We start from the raw sequence: 12,661 nt of genomic DNA, 5'->3' as shown, positions 1-12,661 counted from the left end.
CGCCAGAGGCGGTGCTTTCAAGCACTGAATGATACATCTCTGCTGCTTCCTCTCAGTAAAGTGAGTAGGTGCTGGATTCCTCGTGACTTTTCTGGTATTAGTCATCCAGTGCTTGAAAGCACCGCCTCTGGCGGTCAGTAAGGATGAAATAGAACGAAAGTTACGTGTGTAACTACGGTTCTATGAATCCTGGATGACCGCCAGAGCGTTCTGTCACTCAGAATCCTCGTATACTCGCGAGAAGATTCTGTAGGGACTGACCTGCTGATGTTGCCGGAAGATATAGGCTCTCCGGGGTCAGCAGGGGGTCACGAGTGACGTTGTTGGTATAAACACTCGACCTGCGCATGCGCGAGATGTATCATTCAGTGCTTGAAAGCACCGCCTCTGGCGGTCAGTAAGGATGAAATAGAAAAGGTGCTTATCCCTCAGCTTTCTGGGTGGCCCTGTGTGTGGCTGAGCTGCAAACAGGCGGTGGTCAGGAATGATTGGAAACAGACATTTCTGTGTTCATGGAATTTGCTCTTGTTTGTGTTTGCATGTGTCAGGTGTTTGAGTTCCTGATCCGGCTCCATTCAGGCGACTCATCGGAGGAGGAGGACGTTTTCCCTTTTATTCAAACACTCCTCCACTTTGACACCCGGGAATTTCTCAATGTGCTTGCCATGGTGAGAGTATTTTCACTCTTGTCATATAGTACACATTCATGACTGCTAAGAATTTATATAATAATTGTCTATTAATCTGAATCTGTTGTATTTGAATACAAAGCTCACCTTCAGGGAAAGGGATTGTTGGCTTTTTGATGTGTCACACCAAATGCCCAGCTCCCAGCCGCTTGCTTTGGCCTGAACTCCAGTTTCCCCCTGTGCCTGTTAGCCGTTTATGTTGGCTCAGTCCAGCCATGAGATGCATTCTGTACATGAAATAACGTGTTGGTCTGCGCAGTCTTTCCAGTCCAGCGTAGTCCAACATCAGTGCACAAACTTTTTATTTGATCGACTTCTTTTCAATATTCTGCTTTAATGACACCACAAACCTGATGAGAACTGTGCTGCGTTGAGCTGGAAGAGCTATATTGAGGAACAGCAATTTGAGGAGAAAAACATTCTTCAACTGCACCTTTAATCCATGTTAAAGTGCACGGTGTACCTTTCTGCTCATGCTTGAGCAGAACCGGGTAGAAACGTTGGTGTGAAACCCTGCAGGTGAAGCTGGGAAAGTTCTGACTGTGAATAAGAATAATAGTTTTTATGGAATTCTGATTGATTTATTTATTTTATTCAGTATTTCAGTAAGAATGTGTTTGATGAGGATTCTCCTGGTTCTCCCTGTATATGCCTTGGTGGGAGAACTGTGCGCCTCTCACTTTAAAGATGATGCGCCATGTATCCAGATACATTAAGTAAGGTTTACACGATTCAGGAAGTACAGATTTTTATACAGAATAATTGCTGTATCATTATCGTTTTTCTTCTTAAATGACGTATGTGTCAGCCGTCACTTTTATAGTTTTGTTTTCTATAAATTAAGATGTGATTATTTCTTCCCTCCAGACATTTGATGACTTTAAAAATGACAAGCAGGCTCTTGAGTACCAGCAGAGGATAGTGGACATCTTACTTCAGGTAACATCACAACAATCATTTGGCATGCTGTTGGGTTATTTTCTTGAATCTAATCTTTTCTATTATAACACACATTAACATGAATAACAATATGAACAAGCAATTTGATACCAGGTCTTGTTTTGTATTGCGCGGGGGGGGTCAGAAACAGTAGATTAGAAATATTCAACTCAAACAATTGTGGCTTTCAAATGCATTTTTAAAAAAAAGAGGAGAGGAAGGGAACGGAAAGGAAGAGATCTCGTTTTCAGTGCATCATGGGAGGAACTATGACCTCTGCTGTTAGATGTCATCAGAAGCGTTAGAAGCCAAGGAAATGCCGTCTACAGTTAACTCCATTTTTCCAAAGTATATGGGACCCTAAACAATAACTTTAGTTTTATCTCAATGTGGAAGCAGAGCATCAAAAGTCATCCAGGGCTATGTGTCTTAAAGGGATAGTTCGCCTCTTCTGACATGAAGCTGTGTAACATCCCATATCAGCAACATCATTTCTGAACATCTTCTTACCCCCTGCTGTGTCCTGTGAGCAGAGTTCCAGCCTCGTTTTGGTGTTGATGAAGGTAGTTCCGGCTAGTTGGCTGGGGTTTAAAAAATAAAGCGTCTTGCTTCTCAAAACAATATGCGTTCAACAGAGTAATACATTTGCATCACAAAATGGTTCACCCAGATAAAGTCAGGCCTCCCAATCTCTTGGCCCTATTTTCTCTCCCTTCGTATCACTGCCTGCTGCCGCCTGCCGACAGCCGCGCCTGTTACGGTGTTTGCTGCTCGGTCTGCACTTCGGTCTGCACGGTCTGCTATCCCTTTAAGACATGTCTGTAGTTTAGTGTCCTGATTGATCTCAATATGCGTTCGCATATTGTGTTGGCTGGCATTAGGGGGGTGACTCTGGGACGCCAGTGGTCATTGTCTAGCCTCCTGGAGGTGTCGTGGGCCCAACTAGACGAAACACTGATGGAAGGAGGTTCCCACCTGATGACCCCAATGACATGTTGGTCAGCACTGCTCACTGATCTATATAATAGGGAGTGTAGGGAATTATTCAATGAGTCTGGTCCTTTATTTTATTTAAATTTTTAATTTCTTTAGCACAAGTTTCTTGTGTTTATATTGAATCCTAAATTGTCTTTGTTTTCTAAATTGTCTTCCCATCTGTCTAGGTACCTAACTTATCGCATTTACTCTGGCACTAGTTTTGCTCTTAGCTGTTTGGTTTTGGAAGGAAATGCACTTATGATTTCTTGTGACCTGAAGTTCTTTTGCCTACCGATGTTGAACGCACTTATTGTAAGTCACTTTGGTTAAAAGCGTCTGCAGAATGACCGTAATGTGATGTAATGTGATGTAATGTAATCTCGTCTAAACTCAGCTGAGTAACACATTAATGGTATCAGCCAAACCCAGTCCATCACTGGATTTCCAGCTTTAGTTTAGTTGTGTTTTGTGTAGGAAACTGAAAAATGACACAAATGGCTCTTATTTTCAAACCCAGCTAAATATATAAGAGCAAAATAAAACATTTGAGGATTCAGTGGCTTTCTTGTGGGATGAATAAAGTATCTAAGTGACTCACATTTCCTTGTTACTGTGGAGATAAACTGAAAGTTGTGCAAACAGCAGTGCCCACTGTCCAAAAGTAAAACTCTTGTGCTTCCTTTCTCAGTCCATATTTATAGGAGTGTCTGTTTTTGTGATTGGTCCACTCAGGCTTTGCGCCAGGGTTTATGCTCCGCCTCTTCATGAACATGTGGGAGGGCTGGGTCATATTTATAGGCTACACTGGTATTTTATCCAAATTATGCCAAATGTCCAGCTATCACAAGCACTTTAAGTCAAAGTAATGAATAGAATGATTTGAATTGTTTAAAGACTATAATCAATGTAAAACACTCTCAGTTCTTTGGAAGGAACTTTTTCTTTTCATTGTTTTTTTTTAAAAATGATTCTTACATTTTTCAAAATGTTTAATTTTTTTTTTTTTTTTTTTTTATACCAAATGCCACAATTTTCCTCCCTCACTGGGTTAAAACCTGTATCCAGGGAGGTTATATTTTCTACTCTGATTATTAATATGCATTTCTTCTATTCAAGGTAATGGTGGACAACCCAGACTTTACTCCATCCCAGGTTGGCGGGCTCTTCACCTTTTTGGCTCGCCAGTTGGCCAAGCCAAACAACACCCTGTTTGTGAACAGGAAGCTCTTTGATCAGGTAACCCAGCAGCCCAAGAACTCCATCAAACATGGTGATATACTGATACCTGAGTATACTGAGCATGTTACGGTACCGTGACCAAAGCCCGTCCAATCAACACCAACAAAAATCACAACTCTGAGGCAAAAGCACCCAGAAATCATCATGATAATTCATTTTACTATGCTTCCATGCAACAAATGAACACATGTCGGGGCTTCTGCCTGCTGCAGAGCAACAGCAGATCGGCCTGAACTCATCTGGGGTTCATACTCTGGGACGTTGGTCACAGGGAGAGATCCTCTCCATTCCTCTGTTCCAGATGTTTGGTGGCCTACAGAAGAGGTTGTAGAAGGAGCCAGGACAGCATACTTGTTAGATTTCACAGTGCTGTATTCCACCTCAGCTCCAGCCCATAGTTCAGCACAGTGGAAGTGATCAGGAAGTCTCCGCTTCTCTGGAAATGTGTGATGCTTAAAGGAGCTTTACTCTGTCTTTCAGGTGCTGGAGTTCCTGTGCTGCCCAGACGATGATTCTCGACACACTGAAAGACAGCAGGTTGAAGTATAGAGATCCTGGGCTTACAGCATCATTCAGGGGTTCTTTATTCATCTTTAAGGGATCTGAACAAAAAGTATCAATCATGTGAACAACAGGAATATTATGGCTGCAACCAGGAAAGCCTGGTTCCACAGATAAATGATCAACTATAAATGTTTATGATGAGAACGACAAATGGAAATCTATCAAAATGATTAGCGTTTAGATTCAGCTGGAATTCAATGACAACAGAAATTAGATTAGATAGAAATTATGCCATAGAAAAATCCGATTTTTCTCCCATTAAATGTATTCAAACTCAGAACAAGAAGAGGAAGAATGTTCCAGCGGGATGACTCTTTGTTCCTGTTGGCAGGTTCTGCTGGAGCTGCTGCAGGTCGGGGGTGTGGTCCAGTTTAATGAAGAAAGGCTGCTTACTTTAGCAGAGAAAGCCAAGTTGTGAGTAGCTGCCTAAAGACTGAAGCAAATCACATTTGAATGGGATTTCTTTTTGATGTTTTCTGGTTGCTTCAGCTTATTTCTGCTGAAGGTGCTTCTACAAGCTGTGGCTTTATGGGTTTTTCACACACTCCGACACAGTGTAATATGTCATGTGTTCATTTTAACACCTGCTGAGGATTTTTATTGTGTTCTGATCAGAGGTGGGTAGAGTACAAAGTATATTGGGATACTATATGTTTGGGGACACTGTGACGGCTGGCTTTGGCACCTCGTCTTCAAAGCTTAGTTCAACCGTCAGAAATCTGGGAGTGACCTTTGACAGTCACCTGAGGTTGGACAAACAAATGAACAATGTCGTCAGGACTAGTTTTTTCCAGTTACGTCTCCTGGCCAAAGTTAAAATGTTTTTAAGTCGTCATGACCTTGAGAAAGCCATGCACCTACTTATTTAGGATTGCTTTTAATAGCCAGTAGTATGATGACACTTTTATCTTATTTTATCTTATTCGATTTTGTTGTATTTTATTGCTTTCACTGTTCTTTTATTGTTTTTATTTGTTTTTACTTATTCTTCTCTTTATTTATTACCTGCTCTAAAGCATTTTGGTACATCGTAAGGATTGTCTGTAAAGGGCTGTAGAAATAAAATACATTTACATTTACATTTTATACATTTTACATAGTAAAAGTACTGTTACTTCAGAATAATATGACTCAAGTAAAAGTAAAAAATAGTCATCCAAATAATTACTTGAGTAAGAGTAAAAAAGTGCTTGGTGAAAAAACTACTCAAGTACTGAGTAACTGTTGAGTAACGTCTGATTTATTTGTTAACACAAGCATTCAATCAGATAGACAAAAATACTAAATAATCATCTTTAGGCAAATTAGAGTTCATCCAGTTGATAAAATAAATTAAAATGAATTAATTAATTACAAAATAGCTTAAATTAAAATAATCCAGGTAAATTCAAGTACTTCAATAAAAAATAAGAGACTTAGGAAATGTTTAAAACATATGTAACCCATATGTAACCTAAAAAACAAACATTCACCTATCCATGGGGAAAAAAAAAAAAACTTAGATGTTGAGTTTCTGCTGAAATGTGCGTTTGTTTTGGTTGACACAGAAGACACATATTGTAGCTGCTGTTTCTCACTCTTTGTAAGGTAAACATGCTTTCAGTATGAGGCCTCGTCTGCGTCTTCATTTCCCACCGTTGGTTCTGACATTTTTCATCTGTTTCTTTGTTTGTTCGCTACGACTGCTAATGCTAAAGCTAACCCGTCCCGGCGCTGAGATTGAGTACGGTCACGTGACCAGACTGCACGGCTACGTCTGATTGGTGGAACACAGTCAGGTGGTAGAGCCTTTGGCGGAAGTCTCTCTCTCTGTCAGAATAAAACATTAAAATGAGGCGTACGCGGGGGGATAAAAATAATGAGGCGTAGAATACCAAAGAGGTAAGAAGAAAAGTAACCAGCTCATTGTAGCCTAATGTAGCGGAGTAAGAGGACTATTCTGCTCTCCTTGCGTGTGTCTAACACAATTTAGCAGTAAGCTAACTCCAGTTGAATGAACACGTGAGTCAGGTTGTAGCTTCCTTAGCTCCACTTTAATTTGATGAACCACGTACATGTTTTAACATGGAGTAAAACTGTAGGACACAAATAAAATAGCTCCTGTTAGTTTAGCATCATTATAAAAAGTCAAACAGAAAATCAGAATGCCATGTTTACTTTAAACAAACTAATATGAACCCATAGGCATCCTATTGTAATCAAACTTCACATTTACTGTAAAGATTCTCCACAAATAAAGCTTAAATAAATTCTACTCCTGAATATTAAATCAAAACTTACAGACGGTGGTGTCGATGGCATAAACAGAAGGCAGATTGCAGTGGATGAACTTCTTCACATGTGGCTGACTGAAAACTAAAGAAGATTGCACACTTCCTGTTTCATACCAGAGCTGACCTTCAAAATAAAGGTCTGAATAGACCGAGACTAAATTAACATTAAACACCTATCTTACAACAAATTAAGGGGCAGAACACTCCCCGCCTGGTATCTGTTAAGATGCCACATATCAATACTCAAACCATAAACTTATAAACTTGTCAGTCCTCATTCTTCAGAAGCATAACAACTTCTGTAACAGGCCTTAGAAACTTTTTGGCAGCTCCATCCTTGATGACCTTGACCTCAATCCTGCGGACCTTGCCATCACTGCCTGGGAAAGTGTCTGTTATGAGAGCCATGGGCCAATCATTGCGGCATGTACGATCATCCTTCAGCAAAACAACGTCACCCTTTTTAATGTTGGGACTTGACCCTTGCCATTTGTGGCGAAGTTGTAGTGTGTGCAGGTATTCACGTTTCCAACGATTCCAGAATTCCTCAGCCAATCTTTGAACTTGGCGCCACTGTTGCTTATACAGGTCCTTCTCAGTGAATATCCCTGGAGGAGGTGAAACACTCTGCTTCTGAGTGAGAAGCATTGTTGGAGTAAGTATCTGTGGAACATCTGGATCTGAGGATACGGAAACTAGAGGTCTTGAGTTGATGATGGCTGTTACTTCTGCCATCAGAGTGCACAGGACTTCATGAGAAAAGCTGGAGGAGGGAGTACGCATCAACATTGAGTCCAAGATTCTCCTTGCGATTCCAACCATGCGTTCCCACACACCGCCCATGTGTGAAGAGTGAGGTGGGTTGAAACGCCACGTGCATCCTTGATTGTTTGTGTACCTCTGGACTTCTGATTCTGTCATCACCTTATGGAACTCCAGCTCTCTGCAAGCACCAATGAAATTGGTCCCACAGTCTGAGTGTAGCTGTTTCGAAGGACCACGGATTGCAAAGAATCTTCTTAAGGCATTGATGAATGAAGAAGTGTCTAAGGAATCAATGACTTCTATGTGGACCGCACGTGTGCTCATGCACAGGATCTTGCTGTCTCGGCTTGAGCACCGTATAGGCATCAAAGGTACAGCCCTGAAACTCTTCCAGTCGTACCTGGCCGACAGGACCTTTTCTGTCCAGCTCGGAGACTTTGTCTCTTCTGTTGCCCCCCTAACCTGCGGGGTCCCTCAACGCTCCATACTAGGTCCCATCCTGTTTCTGTTAGACATCCTACCCTTAGGGGAAATCCTGATCAGACATAACATCTCCTTCCACTGCTTTGCTGATGACGTTCAGCTATATCTCCCCCTAAAGGCTGATGGGCAGGCCGCGATCCATTCTTTAGTTGACTGTCTGGCAGACATTAAGTCATGGATGAGTGCCAACTTCCTCAACCTAAACGAGCAGAAGACTGAGATTATTGTCTTTGGCAATCCTCCCCCGGCTTTCTCCACCGATGCCCTGGGCCCTCTCGCCTCGAACATCAGGCCTTCTGTCAGAAATCTGGGCGTTATTTTCGACAGTGCCTTCAAATTCAATAAACAGGTTAGTGCAGTGGTTAGGAAAAGCTTTTTCCATCTAAGAACCATATCTTGAGAGAACTATCCATGCCTTCATCTCTTGCCAACTGGACTACTGCAATGCCCTTTACACTGGCATCGACAAATCCCAAATCCACCGTCTGCAGCTGGTTCAAAACTCTGCTGCCCGTCTCCTCACCCGCACTAAAAAACGTGAACACATCACCCCGGTCCTTGCATCACTCCACTGGCTCCCTATTCACTTCCGTATCAATTTCAAACTGCTACTCATAGTCCACAAATCCCTCCATGGCTTGGCCCCCTCATATCTGTCCGACCTCCTCCACCGTCACATCCCCACTAGAGCACTTCGTTCAGCCGACCAACTTCTTCTGGAAGGGCCTAGGTCCAGGCTAAAATCAAAAGGAGACAGAGCCTTTGCCATAGTGGCCCCCACTCTCTGGAACCGTCTCCCCCTCCACATCCGCGCAGCCGATTCGGTAGATAGTTTTAAATCCCTGATAAAAACCCACCTTTTTAAACTGGCCTTTGGTTAGGGTCCTCCCTTGTTTTTAAACACTTGTATAAAGTGTCCCCTGGTTGCCTTATTAAATGTTTTTCTTTTCCTTTTTCATATTTTAAATCTCCACCAGTCACTGTTCTCTAGCACTTTTTATCTATTATTTGATATTTTCTTTTGTTTCTTTTTCTTTTCCTCCATGCATTTTTTAGCTCTTTTTTTGACTGTAAAGCACTTTGGTGCGGCTCTGCCACTTGTAAATGTGCTATAAAAATAAACATTTACTTACTTACTTATTATGCAAGTGAAGAGTACAGCCCAGCACTTACTCTGAGCCATGCCTCCTCTTGTGCGGCTAGCTGTCACAATCCAGGGACCGAAAACATCTAGACCAGTGTAGGTAAAAGGTGGTGAAGTTCTCAGTCGTTCTTGCGGGAGATCTGACATCTTTTGCTTCTCTCTTTTTTTGCGGAGCTTTCGACAGATGACACATGAATGAATAACAGTGCTTCTGCAGCGCTTGCCACCAACTAGCCATATGCCAGCAGCTCGAATGGCGCCTTCAGTGAATGTCCGACCTTGATGCTCAACCTGCTCATGGTAGTGTCTGATGAACAACGTGGACACATGGTGTTTTCCTGAAAGAATGACTGGATGCTTTTCTTTGTCGCTTACATCAGCAAGTTTAAGCCTGCCTCCAATCCTTAGTAGGCCTTCAGAATCTACAGTCGGATTTAGCTTAGTCAGTGGGCTTCTTTTGGAAACATCATCTCCCTTTGAAAGAGCATCTAATTCTTCAGGGAAGGAGGCTCGCTGTACAGCAAGAATAATTACTGTTGTGGCTTTCGACAACTGATCAGTGGTAAAAGGCTTTGGACACCAGTGGCAACCATTGCATCCTGTGGTCCTTCTGCCCTTCTTGAAGGAATTAACTACATGAACGAGTGTTGCAACTGCTCTTCGTAAGGACTTCCAGGAAGAGAATTTTGTAGACCTCTCAGGATCTAGTTGGTTGACCTTCTGGCTTGTGACACAGCTTGTTACTTGTGATCGGATTTCTACGTCAGAATCTGGATTGATGAGCTCAAAGGTCTCTTGCTGCTCAATGGTTGTCTGTGATTTGCATAAGAATGCTGGACCTGTGAGCCAGCTGGTTCCAGTGAGCTTTGAAGCTTGGACTGACCTTGAAGCATGGTCAGCTGGGTTATGCTCCGTAGGCACATACTTCCATTGATTTGGTTCTGTAGACTGCCGGATTCTCTGAACCCTGTTGTGGACATACACATAAAAGCGTTTTGACTGATTATGAATATAGCCCAGCACCACTTTACTGTCGCAGTAGAAGGTAACAGCATCAACTTGAATGTCAATCTCTTGAACGATGAGTTCGGCCATTTCTACGGCTAGCACTGCCGCACAGAGTTCTAATCTGGGTATGGTTGGTTCAGTTGGTGGTGCGAGTCTCGCTTTTCCAAAGACAAACCCCACATGTATCTGGCCATTTTCATCTGTAGTCTTCAGGTATACTATGGCACCAATAGCGTTGGTCGAGGCATCTGAGAAAACACATAACTCCTTCCGACTGGCATTGGAGCAAGAAGTAATGGTATAAGCTCGAGGGATGTGAAGATGTTGCAATTCCTGTAGCGAATCTCTCCATGTCTCCCAAACTTCAGATTTGTCTTGAGGGAGTGGGATGTCCCAGTCAGTTCCATCCTGGGTGAGCTCCCTCAGCAACAACTTGCCTTGAATGGTCACAGGAGCAACAAAGCCGAGAGGATCAAAAAGACTGTTTATGGTGGAAAGGACACCACGTCTTGTAAATGACTTGTCATTGATGGAGACTTGGAAGGTGAATATATCCCTTTTGACATCCCAACTCAATCCGAGGCTTCGCTGTGTTGGTACTGCGTCTCCATCCAAGTAGAGATCTTTAATATCCTTAGCATGATCTTCAGCTGGAAAAGCTCTTAAGACTTCAATGCTGTTGGATGCGATCTAGTGAAGTCTCAAGTTTGACTCCGAAAGAGATGCCTGGGTTTTCTGTAACAGACGAATTGCCTCTTCTTCTGTTAGTGTGGAAACAAGACCGTCATCTACATAGAACTCCTGCTCTACGAAGTGTCTGGTGTCTGACCCATACTGCTGCTCTCCCTTCATTGCTGCTCTCCTGAGACAATATGTCGCCAAAGCTGGAGAAGGGCTGTTGCCAAATACGTGAACCCTCATCCTGTACTCGATAATGTCCTTACTGGGGTCGTTATCTCTGTACCAGAGGAAGCGTAAAGGCTCTAGCATGGTTGCCGCGTCTGCTCGCGCGAGCGGTGTTGATGACGTCACGAGTTCGTGCCCGCCATAGGACCCTATATAGTCGCGCAAGTCGTTGCGCGCCAGTAGTTGCAATTTTCTCCGTCACAGAGGTGGCGCTGCTACGTGAAGGTTACCTCTACTCTACAACCACGAAAGTGGAGAAGAAAACAATGCCGCTGTCAAGAGCAAGAATACTGTAATTAATGATACTGCTGCAGTTTTCGGATCATTTTAATTTTTTAATTCAGTTAATAGAGGTGAAGGTTTGAAGCCCCTGGCATCAACAGAGTCTCTGCCCTCTTCTTTGCCTTCACGTATCTGTCCCGTAGCTTCTTCCACACATTCTTACAGAACTCTCCCTCTTTCCCCAAAGTTCTGCCCATCTCTGTGCACCAGTTTGGGGAGTTTACGTGGTCCCTGTGCTGTTTCACTGCAGTTCCGTACAGCTGCCTGTACAAACGCACCTCCTCACTGAGCCTGGTCTCACATCGGTCCATCCGGTTCGTTGTGCTCGGCGCCGCCAAGTTACAAAAATCGACTGGTGCACGACAGCGCGCTGCGCCGTCTTTTCCAGGGAAGCGCCAGGCCTGAAACGTCATTTTGACGTCATGGTCCACCACCGCCGTGACAGACGCGGCAACCATGCTACCGCCTTAAGTAGTTCCGGTGATCTTCTCTTACAACAAAACAATGAAACATCTGTTGTCGGCCATGACTGCTACTCGCTCTCTTCTGAAACGAATGAGAACTCCCAAAAGACTGTTATTCAAGTCTCGTCCGCTGAGTAGCACATTGTTTAGGGAGATGCCATTGTATTGAGCACTTGAGTCAAAGACAACCCTGATTTGGTCAGGTTTTCTCGGATGATAGACCCCAAACATTGGCAAGTACCAGCACTCTTTTCCTTTTGGTAATGGGGATGCTGGCTCCGCGTGATTGTCAAATATCTTTTGCATAAAGGCAATAAACTGGTCTTTCATTTTTGGCTTACGCTCCAATGTGCGCTGTAGTGAAGAGAGGCGGTTCATTGCTTGCTCACGAAACTGATTCCATCATTCACTGCCTCAATTTGGTAGCCATTTGCTCTCCTGCCAGAGGTTGATGCTAAGCCAGCACAAGTCTTCAGGGTGTAGGGGTATGAGCCTGCTTTGATTTTAAATAAGTTGAAAAACTCTGACCTGGCCAGAGATTTGTTGCTCTGGTCATCAATCATACCATACATTTTGATAGCTCGTTGTGGGTGCTCTTTTGGGTAGACCTTGACTAGACATATCTTTGAACAGGATTTTGACTTGAAGCGGTCTCCACAAACTTCAGTGCACAGAGGACTTACGACTGATCCTGGTGTAGTGTCCTCCTTCTCAGACTCCCCGCCGTCATCTTTCACAGGACTTGAAGTCTTGACGAACCATTGTGGTGGACCAGGGTGAAGAGCTGTGATGTGCTTGTCAGTGTCGCATTCATCACATTTCAGTGTAACTTTGCAGTCACGGGCGAGATGAGTAGTGGACGAACAGCATTTAAAACAGATTCCTTGATCCCTCAAGTAAGCCTTGCGTTCTTCGATGGTTTTTAGC

The 12,661-nt window shown here is 43.3% G+C and overlaps 1 protein-coding gene across 3 annotated transcripts in view; it reads left to right on the top strand.

Moving 5' to 3' along the window:
* vps8 (VPS8 subunit of CORVET complex) overlaps positions 1-12,661 on the top strand; it is an 89,135-nt gene that overhangs the window by 57,248 nt on the left and 19,226 nt on the right. For all 3 annotated transcript variants that reach the window (XM_075482305.1, XM_075482297.1, XM_075482313.1), the window contains 5 exons: positions 549-668; positions 1,557-1,628; positions 3,723-3,842; positions 4,326-4,382; positions 4,741-4,823. In XM_075482305.1, the coding sequence (XP_075338420.1) occupies positions 549-668; positions 1,557-1,628; positions 3,723-3,842; positions 4,326-4,382; positions 4,741-4,823 (452 nt within the window). The remainder of the gene's footprint in view (positions 1-548; positions 669-1,556; positions 1,629-3,722; positions 3,843-4,325; positions 4,383-4,740; positions 4,824-12,661) is intronic.

Source organism: Odontesthes bonariensis, chromosome 2 (genome assembly GCF_027942865.1).
Source record: "Odontesthes bonariensis isolate fOdoBon6 chromosome 2, fOdoBon6.hap1, whole genome shotgun sequence".
In the NCBI taxonomy this organism is placed as follows: domain Eukaryota; kingdom Metazoa; phylum Chordata; class Actinopteri; order Atheriniformes; family Atherinopsidae; genus Odontesthes; species Odontesthes bonariensis.
The sequence above is the reverse complement of the archived record's forward strand: the minus strand, read 5'-3'. Positions and strand labels throughout refer to the sequence as shown.